The sequence below is a fragment of the Salvelinus sp. IW2-2015 genome, unplaced genomic scaffold, assembly GCF_002910315.2.
Source record: "Salvelinus sp. IW2-2015 unplaced genomic scaffold, ASM291031v2 Un_scaffold1244, whole genome shotgun sequence".
In the NCBI taxonomy this organism is placed as follows: domain Eukaryota; kingdom Metazoa; phylum Chordata; class Actinopteri; order Salmoniformes; family Salmonidae; genus Salvelinus; species Salvelinus sp. IW2-2015.
Genome location: NW_019942795.1, coordinates 29,464 through 45,977, shown reverse-complemented (window position 1 = coordinate 45,977; position 16,514 = coordinate 29,464). Strand labels below are relative to the sequence as shown.

Sequence of the window (16,514 nt, the reverse complement as noted above, 5' to 3'; positions counted from 1 at the left end):
TGACTAGGGTTTTCAATTTGTCAGAGCTAATGGTGGGAAGCTTCGGCGTCTCAGACCCCGTAACGAGAGGAGTAGAGACAAGAGAAGGCTCGGCCTCATACTCCGACTCGCTGCGTAATGGGGAAAACCGGTTGAAAGTTTCTGTCGGCTGAATGAGCGACACCGGTTGGGCATTCCTACAGCATTTCCCTCCAGAAGCCATGAGAAAGTTGTCCGGCTGCGGGGACTGTGCGGGGGGATTTATACTAACGTTACTATCTGTACTTACTGGTGGCACAGACGCTGTTTCATCCTTTCCTACACTGAAATTACCCTTGCATAACGATTGCGTCTGAAGCTGGGCTTGCAGCACAGCTATCCTCGCCGTAAGGCGATCGTTCTCCTGTATATTATGAGTACAACAACTGCAATTAGAAGGCACCATGTTAATGTTACTACTTAGCTTCGGCTGTTGGAGGTCCTGACGAACCGTGTACAGATAAAGTGTCCGGAGTGAAAAAGTTGAATGAAAAAAAAAGTAGTGAGGGGAAAACAAAAAATATAAACGGTAATTAAAAAGTAAAAACCGTAAAGTTGTCAGGTAGCAAAGTAAGTTTGGCAACAAAACACACAGCAACACGTCTGCAAGTTGTGACCGGAAATGACGCAGCATCACAAATCACTGGACGAGACAGGACAAGACAAACACACGTCCGACTGTTACGCCATCTTGGACATGATCGTTTAAACTAATCAACTCATCATCAAGATATCGGTGTATCATCATGTGTGTTGGTGCTGGCCTGTAGATCTGAGTGTACTGGATATATTTCCACCCGTCATGTTACTCTCAGTCTGACCATGGTTTTGTAATTCAGTCTGACCATGTTCATGTCTCTCAGTCTGACCATGTTCATGTCTCTCAGTCTGACCATAGTCATGTCTCTCAGTCTGACCATAGTCTTGTCTCTCAGTCTGACCATAGTCATGTCTCTCAGTCTGACCATAGTCATGTCTCTCAGTCTGACCATGGTTTTGTAATTCAGTCTGACCATGTTCATCTCTCTCAGTCTGATCATAGTCATGTCTCTCAGTCTGACCATAGTCGTGTCTCTCAGTCTGACCATAGTCATGTCACTCAGTCTGACCATAGTCATGTCTCTCAGTCTGACCATAGTCATGTCTCTCAGTCTGACCATAGTCATGTCTCTCAGTCTGACCATAGTCACTGTCTCTCAGTCTGATCATGGTCGTGTCTCTCTGCTCTTTTTTGTGTTCTTTCTCCATCTCTTTCAGACACTAAATTGTCTCTCTGCCTTTCACTCCCCCCATTTCTCATTCTTTTATCTCTCTCCCTGCCTTTCACCCCCCCTCTCTCTCTCGCTCTCAAAAACTTTCTCAATCTTGAGAGTATAATACCCATCTCCATTGGACACTATTTCAGGGAGCCTTGGAGAACCCATCTCCATTAAACACTATTTCAGAGAGCCTAGTAGAACCCATCTCCATTGGACACTTTTTCAGGGAGCCTAGTAGAACCCACCTCCATTAAACACTATTTCAGAGAGCCTAGTAGAACCCATCTCCATTAAACACTATTACAGAGAGCCTGGTAGAACCCATCTCATTAACACTATTTCAGGGAGCCTAGTAGAACCCATCTCCATTAAACACTATTTCAGGGAGCCTGGTAGAACCCATCCATTAAACACTATTTCAGGGAGCCTGGTAGAACCATCTCCATTAAACACTATTTCAGAGAGCTAGTAGAACCCATCTCCATTAAACACTATTACAGAGAGCCTAGTAGAACCCATCTCCATTAAACACTATTTCGAGAGCCTAGTAGAACCCATCTCCATTAAACACTATTTCAGGGAGCCTAGTAGAACCCATCTCCATTAAACACTATTTCAGAGAGCCTAGTAGAACCCATCTCCATTAAACACTATTTCAGAGAGCCTAGTAGAACCCATCTCCATTAAACACTATTTCAGGGAGCCTAGTAGAACCCATCTCCATTAAACACTATTTCAGAGAGCCTAGTAGAACCCATCTCATTAAACACTATTTCAGAGAGCCTAGTAGAACCCATCTCCATTGGACACTATTTAGAGAGCCTAGTAGACCCATCTCATTGGACACTATTTCAGGGAGCCTAGTAGAACCCATCTCCATTAACACTATTTCAGGGAGCCTAGTAGAACCCATCTCCATTAAAACACTATTACAGGGAGCCTAGTAGAACCCATCTCCATTAAACACTATTACAGGGACCTAGTAGAACCCATCTCCATTGGACACTATTTCAGGGAGCCTAGTAGAACCCATCTCCATTAAACACTATTTCAGGGAGCCTAGTAGAACCCATCTCCATTAAACACTATTACAGGGAGCCTAGTAGAACCCATCTCCATTAAACACTATTTCAGAGAGCCTAGTAGAACCCATCTCCATTAAACACTATTACAGGGAGCCTAGTAGAACCCATCTCCCATTAAACACTATTACAGAGAGCCTAGTAGACCCCATCTCCATTAAACACTATTACAGGGAGCCTAGTAGAAACCCATCTCCATTAAACACTATTACAGAGAGCCTAGTAGAACCCATCTCCATTAAACACTATTACAGGGAGCCTAGTAGAACCCACCTCCATTAAACACTATTAAGGGAGCCTAGTAGAACCCATCTCTATTAAACACTATTACAGGGAGCCTAGTAGAACCCATCTCCATTAAACACTATTTCAGGGAGCCTAGTAGAACCCATCTCTATTAAACACTATTTCAGAGAGCCTAGTAGAACCCATCTCCATTAAACACTATTTCAGAGAGCCTAGTAGAACCCATCTCCATTAAACACTATTTCAGGGAGCCTAGTAGAACCCATCTCCATTAAACACTATTTCAGAGAGCCTAGTAGAACCCATCTCTATTAAACACTATTTCAGAGAGCCTAGTAGAACCCATCTCCATTAAACACTATTTCAGAGAGCCTTGGAGAACCCATCTCCATTAAACACTATTTCAGAGAGCCTAGTAGAACCCATCTCCATTGGACACTATTTCAGGGAGCCTAGTAGAACCCATCTCCATTAAACACTATTTCAGGGAGCCTAGTAGAACCCATCTCCATTAAACACTATTTCAGAGAGCCTAGTAGAACCCATCTCTATTAAACACTATTTCAGAGAGCCTTAGAGAACCCATCTCCGTTAGACAATATTACGGAGAGCCTTGGAGAACCCACCTCCATTCAACAATATTACAGACATCCTAGTAGAACCCATCTATATTAAACAATATTATGGAGAGCCTTAGAGAACCCATCTCCGTTAGACAATATTACGGAGAGCCTTAGAGAACCCACCTCCATTCAACAATATTACAGAGAGCCTTAGAGAACCCACCTCTATTAGACAATATTACAGAGAGCCTTAGAGAACCCATCTCTATTAGACAATATTACGGAGCGCCTTAGAGAACCCATCTCCATTAGACAATATTACGGAGCGCCTTAGAGAACCCATCTCCATTAGACAATATTACGGAGAGCCTTAGAGAACCCATCTCCATTAGACAATATTACGGAGCGCCTTAGAGAACCCATCTCTATTAGACAATATTACGGAGAGCCTTAGAGAACCCACCTCCATTCAACAATATTACAGACATCCTAGTAGAACCCATCTATATTAAACAATATTATGGAGAGCCTTAGAGAACCCATCTCCGTTAGACAATATTACGGAGAGCCTTAGAGAACCCACCTCCATTCAACAATATTACAGACATCCTAGTAGAACCCATCTATATTAAACAATATTATGGAGAGCCTTAGAGAAACCATCTCCGTTAGACAATATTACGGAGAGCCTTAGAGAAACCCACCTCTATTAGAACATATTACAGAGAGGCTTAGAGAACCCATCTCTATTAGACAATATTACAGAGAGCCTTAGAGAACCCATCTCTATTAGACAATATTACAGAGAGGCTTAGAGAACCCATCTCTATTAGACAATATTACAGAGAGCCTTAGAGAACCCATCTCTATTAGACAATATTACAGAGAGCCTTAGAGAACCCATCTCTATTAGACAATATTCGGAGAGCCTTAGAGAACCCATCTCCATTAGACAATATTACGGAGGCGCCTTAGAGAACCCATCTCTATTAGACAATATTAGCGGAAGAGCCTTAGAGAACCCACCTCTCTTTGAGATGATTGCCTTTGAAAAGTAATTCTAAAAAATACACTTTAAACCACATTAGCTGTATTCTGTTCTTCTATTCAACAGGACATCATAACTATCTTTGTGCCGGTCGAAATGACTGCATCGTGGATAAGATACGGAGAAAGAATTGCCCTGCGTGTCGCCTGAGGAAGTGCTACCAAGCTGGGATGATGCTCGGAGGTACCTTTGTGGTCCTGTCTCTCTGTCTTCCTCTTCTACTTACCCTCCTTCCCAATTATCTAGAGAACAACACATTAAAGGGGTTACAAATTAACACCCTCTCATCTTACGCAGGAGTCACACACTTTGAAATCATCATTTCCAGTCAAGGAGATTGGTCACAGGGCCTTTCAGATCACACACAGAGACGAAACACTTCATGGAAATGAACAAAATCATCAACCCCTGTCAGTACTATCTGACATGTTCTTTCCCTTAGGATATTACCTTTTAGCTGTTTAATGAACCACAGATGTGGGATCTTAATTTGATCACCATGTTGCAGGAGAACATTCCTGCAATGCAGGACATTTTACATTTGTAGTGTATTTATTTCTGAAGTTTGTCATTTCCACCTTGAAATTTTCAGGCTTGATTTTCCCTAACGGAAAATGTATTAACCCCTACAAAAATGTCCATTAATTATAAACGACATAATAATTCAAATTTCCTGTTGCTGCAGGATTATCTTCCTGCTGTAGCAATTTGGCTCAAATTAAGATCCTACATCTGTATGGGTAAACAGTTTATTCAAAAACGAAAGTGCTCTTGTAGTAGCCTTTGTCTGACCTTTTATTTGAAACATTTTATGTGTCATGGGTTATTGAGGAGGAGTAAGTGTGTTATATTACGGGTTTAAAATCAGTCAACCGTTCAAGGTCGTACCATTCAGCAAAAATTACAACTTAGAGAAAAATAAATGCATTACAGTAATTATTTTGTAGCATTTTTTTTATCCAGACAAACTAAACCTGAAACAATATATATATTTTTTAAAAGTATATATTTTATCTTATGTCAGCCGACACATCTGATCACATCTTAATGAAGCCTTTCATAGATGCTGAACCTCATCTTCATTTCATTCAGCCCCATACCATTCAGCCCTCTACATACAGTATGTGAATAACAAGTGTTTCCTTGTACTCTTCACATGTTTTAACTGACCCTCGGGGAAATTATCGTCACAGGGAGGAAGCTGAAGCGTTTCGGGGCCCTGAAGGCAGGTCTGGCCCCAGCCTTGATGTTCCAGGGGCCCTTATCAGCCCTGGGGGATGGTCAGGCCCTGGCCTCTCTACCCTGCATGCCTGGCCTCAACGAGCTTCAGCTCTCCCCTCAGATCATCAGCATTCTGGAGAGCATTGAGCCTGAGGTGGGTCGGAGTTGCTGATTTAGGGGCGAATCCTAACCTCAAAGTCTAATTGTAACTTAGTCTCCTATTGACTTCAATGCATGACTAAGGGAACATTTGACTGAAGGACAAGTTAGGTTTCATATTCATCATAGGCACTTTATGCTTTATGTATTGTCCTGCTGCTGACAATGGATTGACATTCAGGGATGAATCATCTCTCCGTCTACCAGGTGGTGTACTCTGGCTACGACAACTCCCAGCCGGACATGCCACACCTTCTCCTCAACAGTCTCAACAGACTGTGTGATAGACAGCTGATGTGGATCGTCCGGTGGTCCAAGTCCCTGCCAGGTAATAGCAGGAAGAATATGAACTGTGTTATAAAGAACTGTATGTATGGTTTATGAATGTCTTATAAAGACTGTGATTCATCCGGTGATCAAGTAACAGGAGGAAGAATGTCAACTGGTTTGATATCCTAAACTTGACATCTGCACACGTAACACGTTCACACTTCATATACTGATGTAAAATGGAAGGTTTTCACCCATGTGTATCCAAGTTAGGATTGGTCCATATGAGTTCTGGAGTCAACCTGAACCACATACAGACAGCAGTAGTAGCCTGCAGATGCCTTGGTTAGGTGTGCCAGGTAACAGAATAACTGTATTCAGGGCTGACTTGTGGTATAAGTCTATGTTTGCTTCCCAAATAACACACTATTCCCTATATAGTGCACTACTTTAGACCAGAGCCCCATGGAACCATATTCCCTATATAGTGCACTACTTTAGACCAGAGCCCTAAGGCACACTATTCCCTATATAATGCACTACTTTTGAACAGAGCTCTATGGGCAAGGCTTCCTCAGGGCCAACACACTCACCATGGTCTCCATGGTTACCACACCCTAACCATGGCCACCAACAGTCACCAGCGTTCTGCAGCGAAGGTCTCACTCCCTAACACTGGCAGGCAGAGATACAGCCAGGGAGACCATGTGGAAAGTACGACCAATCCTTTCTTCTCTTTTCAAAGTCACGAAACACCCTGTATCACTACTGGTAACCTCCTAAACACCCTGTATCACTACTGGTAACCTCCTAAACACCCTTTATCACTACTGGTAACCTCCTAAGCACCCTTTATAACTACTGGTAACCTCCTAAACACCCTGTATCACTACTGGTAACCTCCTAACACCCGTTATAACTACGGGTAACCTCCTAAACACCCTTATTAACTACTGGTAACCTCCTAAACACACTTTATAACGACTGGTAACCTCCTAAACACACTTTATAACGACTGGTAACCTCCTAAACACACTTTATAACTACTGGTAACCTCCTAACACACTTTATAACTACTGGTAACCTCCTAAACACACTTTATAACGACTGGTAACCTCCTAAACACACTTTATAACGACTGGTAACCTCCTAAACACCCTTTATCACTACTGGTAACCTCCTAAACACCCTGTATCACTACTGGTAACCTCCTAAACACCCGTTATAACTACGGGTAACCTCCTAAACACCCTTTATAACTACTGGTAACCTCCTAAACACACTTTATAACGACTGGTAACCTCCTAAACACACTTTATAACGACGGTAACCTCCTAAACACACTTTATAACTACTGGTAACTCCTAAACACACTTTATAACTACTGGTAACCTCCTAAACACACTTTATAACGACTGGTAACCTCCTAAACACCTTTATAACTACTGGTAACCTCCTAAACACACTTTATAACTACTGGTAACCTCCTAAACACACTTTATAACGACTGGTAACCTCCTAAACACCCTTTATCACTACTGGTAACCTCTTAAACACCCTTTATAACTACTGGTAACCTCCTAAACACCATTTATAACTACTGGTAACCTCCTAAACACCATTTATAACTACTGGTAACCTCCTAAACACCCTTTATCACTACTGGTAACCTCCTAAACACCCTTTATAACTACTGGTAACCTCTTAGTATCATCCCAGCTTTGGATAATATCATTCAAAACACTAACTTGTAGGTAGAATCATAGAATGACATATAGAATCCATACTGTATGTCATGTAATAGAATCCATACTGTATGTCATATCATATAGAATCCATACTGTATGTCATATAGAATCCATACTGTATGGCATGTCATTATAATTCATACTGTATGTCATGTCATATAGAATCAATACTGTATGTCATGTCATATAGAATCCATACTGTATGTCATGTTATATAGAATCCATACTGTATGCCATGTCATATATAATCCATACTGTATGTCATGTCATATAGAATCCATACTGTTTTTCATGTCATAAAGAATCCATACTGTATGTCATGTCAAATAGAATCCATACTGTATGTCATGACATATAGATCCATACTGTATATCATGTCATATAGAATCCATACTGTATGTCATGTCATATAGAATCCATACTGTATGTCATGTCTATAGAATCCATACTGTATGTCATGTCATATAGAATCAATACTGTTTTTCATGTCATATAGAATCCATACTGTATGTCATGTCATATAGAATCCATACTGTATGTCATGACATATAGAATCCATACTGTATATCATGTCATATAGAATCCATACTGTATGGCATGTCATATAGAATCCATACTGTATGTCATGTCATATAGAATCCATACTGTATTTCATGTCATATAGAATCCATACTGTATGTCATGTCATATAGAATACATACTGTATATCATGTCATGTAGAATTCATACTGTATGTCATGTCATATAGAATCCATACTGTATGTCATGTCATATAGAATCCATACTGTATGTCATGTCATATAGAATCCATACTGTATATCATGTCATATAGAATTCATACTGTTTGTCATGTCATATAGAATCCATACTGTATGTCATGTCATATAGAATCCATACTGTTTGTCATGTCATATAAATCCATACTTTATGTCATGTCATATAGAATCCATACTGTATGTCATGTCATTTAGAATCTATACTGTATGTCATGTCATATAGAATCCATACTGTATTCATGTCATTTAGAATCTATACTGTATGTCATGTCATATAGAATCCATACTGTATGTCATGTCATATAGAATCCATACTGTATGTCATGTCATTTAGAATCCGTACTGTATGCATGTCATTTAGAATCCATACTGTATGTCATGTCATATATAATCCATACTGTATGTCATGTCATTTAGAATCTATACTGAATGTCATGACATATAGAATCCATACTGTATGTCATGTCATATAGAATCCATACTTTATGTCATGTCATATAGAATCCATACTTTATGTCATTCATATAGAATCCATACGTATATCATGTCATATAGAATTCATGCTCTATGTCATGTTATATAGAATCCATACTTTATGTCATGTCATATAAAATCCATACTGTATGTCATGTCATATAGAATCCATACGGTATGTCATGTCATATAGAATCCATACTGTATGTCATGTCATATAGAATCCATACTGTATGTCACATATAGAATCATTCTGTATGTCATGTCATATAGAATCCATACTGTATGTCATGTCATATAAAATCCATACTGTATGTCATTTCATATAGAATCCATACGTATATCATGTCATATAGAATCTCATACTGTATGTCATGTCATATAGAATCCATGCTGTATGTCATGTTATATAGAATCCATACTTTATGTCATGCCATATAGAATCCATACGTATGTCATGTCATATAAAATCCATACTGTATGTCATGACATATAGAATCCATACGTATGTCAAGTCATATAGAATCCATACTTTATGTCGTGTCATATAGAATCCATACTTTATGTCATGTCATTTAGAATCTATACTGTATGTCATGTCATATAGAATCCATACTGTATGTCATGTCATTTAGAATCTATACTGTATGTCATGTCATATAGAATCCATACTGTATGTCATGTCATATAGAATCCATACTGTATGTCATGTCATTTAGAATCTGTACTGTATGTCATGTCATTTAGAAACCATACTGTATGTCATGTCATATATAATCCATACTGTATGTCATGTCATTTAGAATCTATACTGAATGTCATGACATATAGACCCATACTGTATGTCATGTCATATAGAATCCATACTTTATGTCGTGTCATATAGAATCCATACTTTATCATGTTATATAGAATCCATACTGTATGTCATTCATATAGAATCCATACTGTATGTCATGTCATATAGAATCCATGCTGTATGTCATGTTATATAGAATCCATACTTTATTCATGCCAATAGAATCCATACTGTATGTCATGTCATATAAAATCATACTGTATGTCATGTCATATAGAATCCATACGGTATGTCATGTCATATAGAATCCATACTGTATGTCATGTCATATAGAATCCATACTTTATGTCATGTCATATAGAATCGATACTTTATGTTATGTCATTTAGAATCCATACTGTATGCTTGTCATATAGAATCCATACGGTATGTCATGTCATATAGAATCCATACTGTATGTCATGTCATATAGAATCCATACTTTATGTCATGTCATTTAGAATCTATACTGTATGTCATGTCATATAGAATCCATACTGTATGTCATGTCATATGAATCCATACTGTATGTCATGTCATTTAGAATCTGTACTGTATGTCATGTCATTTAGAATCCATACTGTATGTCATGTCATATATAATCCATACTGTATGTCATGTCATTTAGAATCTATACTGAATGTCATGACATATAGAATCCATACGTATGTCATGTCATATAGAATCCATACTTTATGTCGTTCATATAGAATCCATACTTTATGTCATGTTATATAGAATCCATACTGTATGTCATGTCATATAGAATCCATACTGTATGTCATGTCATATAGAATCCATGCTGTATGTCATGTTATATAGAATCCATACTGTATGTCATGCCATATAGAATCCATACTGTATGTCATGTCATATAAAAACCATACTTTATTCATTCCATATAAATCCATACTGTATGTCATGTCAATAAAATCCATACGTATGTCATGTCATATAGAATCCAACTGTATGTCATGTCATATAAAATCCATACTGTATGTCTTGTCATATAGAATCCATACTGTCTGTCATGTCATATGTCATGTCATATGTCATGTCATTTAAAATAATCTCTGTGGACAGAATGCCTATGTAAGAAGAACACAAGTAACATGTCAGCAGAAGCACCTTGTTTGTAGCCTGAAATCCAGACCTGTTTTATGCTGACATTCCACTCCTTGTAGTCTGTGGACTCCACTCCTTGTAGTCTGTGGACTCCACTCCTTGTAGTCTGTGGACTCCACTCCTTGTAGTCTGTGGATTCCACTCCTTGTAGTCTGTGGACTCCTCTCCTTGGTTCCCATAAGGAGAGGTAATGATTTGACAGGAGGGAAGGCCAGTTCCCAAAGGAGAGGTAATGATTTGACAGGGAGGGAAGGCCAGTTCCATAAGGAGAGGTAACGATTTGACAGGGAGGGAAGGCCAGTTCCCATAAGGAGAGGTAATGATTTGACAGGGAGGGAGCCAGTTCCCATAAGGAGAGGTAATGATTTGACAGGAGGGAAGGAGAGGTAATGATTTGACAGGGGGGAAGGCAGTTCCCATAAGGAGAGGTAATGATTTGACAGGGAGGGAAGGCCAGTTCCCATAAGGAGAGGTAATGATTTGACAGGGAGGGAAGGCCAGTTCCCATAAGGAGAGGTAATGATTTGACAGGGAGGAAGGCCAGTTCCCATAAGGAGAGGTAATGATTTGACAGGGAGGGAAGGCCAGTTCCCATAAGGAGAGGTAATGATTTGACATTTGTTATTATGAAACACACACCATTTAATACAAGCCAGATCAAAAGCTGCAAAGCAATTATGGTTGACCAGAGATTAGCTACCATTATGGTGACCAGATATATATCTACCATTATGGTTGACCAGAGATATAGCTACCATTATGGTTGACCAGAGATATATCTACCATTATGGTTGACCAGAGAATATAGCTACCATTATGGTTGACCAGAGATATATCTACCATTATGGTTGACCAGAGATATAGCTACCATTATGGTTGACCAGAGATTATCTACCATTATGGTTGACCAGAGATATAGCTACCATTATGGTTGACCAGAGATATATCTACCATTATGGTTGAACAGAGATATAGCTACCATTATGGTTGACCAGAGATATAGCTACCATTATGGTTGCCAGAGATATAGCTACCATTATGGTTGACCAGAGATATAGCTACCATTATGGTTGACCAGATATATATCTACCATTATGGTTGACCAGAGATATAGCTACCATTATGGTTGACCAGAGATATAGCTACCATTATGGTTGACCAGATATATATCTACCATTATGGGTGACCAGAGATATAACTACCATTATGGTTGACCAGAGATATAGCTACCATTATGGTTGACCAGATATATATCTACCATTATGGTTGACCAGAGATATATCTACCATTATGGTTGACCAGAGATATAGCTACCATTATGGTTGACCAGATATATAGCTACCATTTTGGTTGACCAGAGATATAGCTACCATTATGGTTGACCAGAGAGATAGCTACCATTATGGTTGACCAGCAGTTATGTTGCTACCATTATGGTTGACCAGAGATATAGCTACCATTATGGTTGACCAGAGATATAGCTACCATTATGGTTGACCAGCAGTTATGTTGCTACCATTATGGATGACCAGTAGTGATATATCTACCATTATGTTGACCTGTAGTGATATATCTACCATTATGGTTGACCAGAGATATAGCTACATTATGGTTGACCAAATCAAATCAAAATCAAATCAAGTTTATTTTATATAGCCCTTCGTACATCAGCTGATATCTCAAAGTGCTGTACAGAAACCCAGCCTAAAAACCCAAACAGCAAGCAATGCAGGTGTAGAAGCACGGCGGCTAGGAAAAACTCCCTAGAAAGGCCAAAACCTAGGAAGAAACCTAGAGAGGAACCAGGCTATGAGGGGTGGCCAGTCCTCTTCTGCGGTGCCGGGTGGAGATTATAACAGAACTATGCCAAGATGTCAAAATACCAGAGATATAGCTACCATTATGATTGACAAGCAGTTATGTTGCTACCATTATGGTTGACCAGTAATGATATATATCTACCATTATGTTGACCTATAGTGATATATCTACCATTATGTTGACCTGTAGTGATATATCTACCATTATGTTGACCAGTAATGATATATCTACCATTATGTTGACCTATAGTGATATATCTACCATTATGTTGACCAGTAATGATATATCTACCATTATGTTGACCTATAGTGATATATCTACCATTATGTTGACCTATAGTATATATCTACCATTATGGTTGACCAGTAATGATATATCTACCATTATGTTGACCTATAGTAATATATTTACCATTATGATTGACCTATAGTGATATATCTTACCATTATGTTGAACCGTATGATATATCTACCATTATGGTTGACCAGTAGTGATATATCTACCATTATGGTTGACCAGTAGTGATATATCTACCATTATGGTTGACCAGTAGTGATATATCTACCATTATGGTTGACCAGCAGTGATATATCTACCATTATGGTTGACCAGTAGTGATATATCTACCATTATGGTTGACCAGCAGTGATATATCTACAACAGTGTATGACTGTTACTAGGGTGACTAAGTCGCTAGCTTACTACACTCTGATACGCATCACCTGCTGTACTTCAAATGGAGCAGAACAACTTGTTCTTGATAATAACTTGATAAGATGATAACGTTGCTATTTACATAATAAACCATTTCAACTCAAATTACAGCAGATACATATGAATAGAGGTAATGAACCATTTCAACTCAAATGACAGCAGATACAGTAAGTATGAATAAAGATATTGAGCCATTTAAACTCAAATGACAGCAGATACGTATGAATGACCGTAGATACTATATATATGAATAAAGGTAATGAACCATTTCAACTCAAAAGACAGTAGATGAGTCGGATGTGGCATGACTTGAAAACTATTATGGACTCCAAAGGTAAACCCAGACGCGAGCTGCCCAGTGACGCGAGCCTACCAGACGAGCTAAATGCTAAATGCCTTTTATGCTCGCTTCGAGGTAAGCAACACTGAAGCATGCACGAGAGCACCAGCTGTTCTGGATGACTGTGTGATAACGCTCTCGGTAGCCGATGTGAATAAAACCTTTAAACGGGTCAACATTCAAAATGCCGCTGGGCCAGACGAATTACTCAAAGCATGCGTGGACCAACTGTCAAGTGTCTTGACTTTTTCAACCTCTTCCTGACCGAGTCTGTAATACCTACACGACCAGACCATCCCCCAGTGGCCAAACACGACTCCAACACCATCATTATGTTTGCAGACAACACAACAGTGGTAGGCCTCACCGACAACGATGAGACGGCATATAGGGAGGAGGTCAGAGATCTGGCAGTGTGGTGCCAGGACAACAACCTCTCCTTCAATGTGAGCAAGACAAAGGAGCTGATCGTGGACTACAGGAAAAGGCGGGCCGAACAGGCCCCCATTAACATCGATAGGGCTGTAGTGGAGCGGGTCAAGAGTTTCAAGTTCCTTGGTGTCCACATCACCAACAAACTATCATGGTCCAAACATACCAAGACAGTCGTGAAGAGGGCACGACAAAACGTTTTCCCCCTCAGGGGACTGAAAAGATTTGGCATGGGTCCCCAGATCCTCAAAAGGTTCTACAGCTGCACCATCGAGAGCATCCTGACCGGTTGCATCACCGCCTGGTATGGCAACTGCTCGGCATCTGACCGTAAGAATCTACAGAGGGTAGTGCGAATGGCCCAGTACATCACTGGAGCCAAACTTCCTGCCATCCAGGACCTATATAATAGGCGGTGTCAGAGGAAAGCCCATAAAATTGTCAGAGACTCCAGTCACCAGTATAGACTGTTTTCTCTGCTACCGCAGGGTAAGTGGTACCGGAGTGCCAAGTCTAGGAACAAAAGGCTCCTCAACAGCTTCTACCTCTTTTGTACACTGCTGCTACTCTTTGTTTATTATTTATGCATAGTCACTTCCCCCCTACCTACATGTACAAATTACCTCAACTAACCTGTACCTCTGCACACTGACTCGGTACCAGTAGCCCCTGTATATAGCCTCGGTATTGTTATTCTTATTGTGTTACTTTTTATTATAATTTTTTACTTTCGTCTATTTGGTAAATACTTTCTTAACTTTTCTTGAACTGCACTGTTGGTTAAGGTATTGTAAATAAGCATTTCACTGTAAGGTCTACACTTGTTGTATTCAGCGCATGTGACAAATACAGTTTGATTTGATGAGTATGAATAGAGGTAATGAACCATTTCAACTCAAATGACAGTAGATATGTATGTATAAAGGTTATTTTTCCTACTTTTAACATTGATGTTTTGGTCATTTAGCAGACCCTTTTAACATGGATGTTTTGGTCATTTAGCAGACCCTTTTAACATGGATGTTTTGGTCATTTAGCAGGCCCTTTTTACATTGATGTTTTGGTCATTTAGCAGACCCTCTTATCCGGAGTGACTTACAGTCAAGTGCATTCAAGTAAGGTCGGTCGAAACAAACACACATCACGGTCATTGCAAGTAAAAAATAACTTTATTGAAAACATTCCCATATTCTTGTCTCTGGTTTGTTGACAGGGTTCCGTAGCCTCCACATCAACGACCAGATGACCCTCATCCAGTACTCCTGGATGAACCTGATGGTGTTCTCGCTGGGCTGGAGATCTTTCCAGAATGTCACCAGTGAATACTTATACTTTGCTCCTGATCTTATCCTTAGCCAGTAAGTTGTGTTAATGTTCTATATTTAAAATCTTAATTTAAAATTAAACCTTTCCCCCCCCCCCACTTATCCAACTATTTAGTTAAAACAATAAAATCCCACGATGATATATCTCAATATTAATATTGTAATTGTCTCCCAGGGATCGTATGAGGAGATCTCCCATTTATGATCTGTGTCTGGCCATGCAGTTCATCCCTCAGGAGTTTACCAGCCTCCAAGTCACCAAAGAGGAGTTCCTCTGTATGAAAGCCATCATGATTCTCAACACTGGTAAACACAACACAGTACCATTTCCTCTTTAAAACATTACATTGACTGATGACCCTACGCTACCTTTCCTGGCCCACAGACTTCTGTTAGGCTCAAATAAGAACAAACAGAAGAGATCTGAAGCAGTTGGTAAAGTCTTGGTTACATTATTATCTCTGTGCTAAATGGTGCACTGTCCCATATAGCCCATATGGCTCTGGTCAGAAGTAACCAACTATATAGGGAACAGGGTTCAATTTGGGACACATATATTGCCACCAGATGTAGAAATATACAGTGTTTCATAATGTGTTGTTGAACTGGGAAAAAAAGTGAACTGGGACAAGGGAGGATTTATGAAGCAGCTGTTATTAAGTAACATTTTTACATTGACCTTTACATGAACAGAGACTGAAGCCATCGAAAACAAGTTCATGGTCAGGTCTCAAGAAATCCAAAGGGACTTTAGTTCTAAAAAGTGAATACAAATTTTATGAGAGTAGTTGACATATCCACAAAGTTATTAAAGTAAAATCAAGATTAAGATAAATATGAAGTTAAACACAGGGTACACAGACCGTGATGTTGTAAGCCCTAAAAAACAAACATATTGTCACTATTTATGTCACTGGCTCTCTCACTTTTCACCTGGTACTTCAGGAGAATAAATAGTAGGTCTTTGTGGCTGCATATTTACACTGGATATTGCACACTGTATATTTCGCACTGTATATTTACACAGGATATTTCACACTGCATATTTACACGGG

At 39.4% G+C, this 16,514-nt stretch overlaps 1 protein-coding gene across 1 annotated transcript in view; it reads left to right on the top strand.

Annotated features, from left to right (window-relative positions):
- The window catches only part of pgr (progesterone receptor), a 48,677-nt gene that overhangs the window by 18,461 nt on the left and 13,702 nt on the right, over positions 1–16,514 (top strand). The window contains exons 3-7 of the mRNA XM_024137576.2: positions 4,283–4,399; positions 5,410–5,591; positions 5,804–5,924; positions 15,348–15,492; positions 15,635–15,765. Of these exons, the coding sequence (XP_023993344.1) occupies positions 4,283–4,399; positions 5,410–5,591; positions 5,804–5,924; positions 15,348–15,492; positions 15,635–15,765 (696 nt within the window). The remainder of the gene's footprint in view (positions 1–4,282; positions 4,400–5,409; positions 5,592–5,803; positions 5,925–15,347; positions 15,493–15,634; positions 15,766–16,514) is intronic.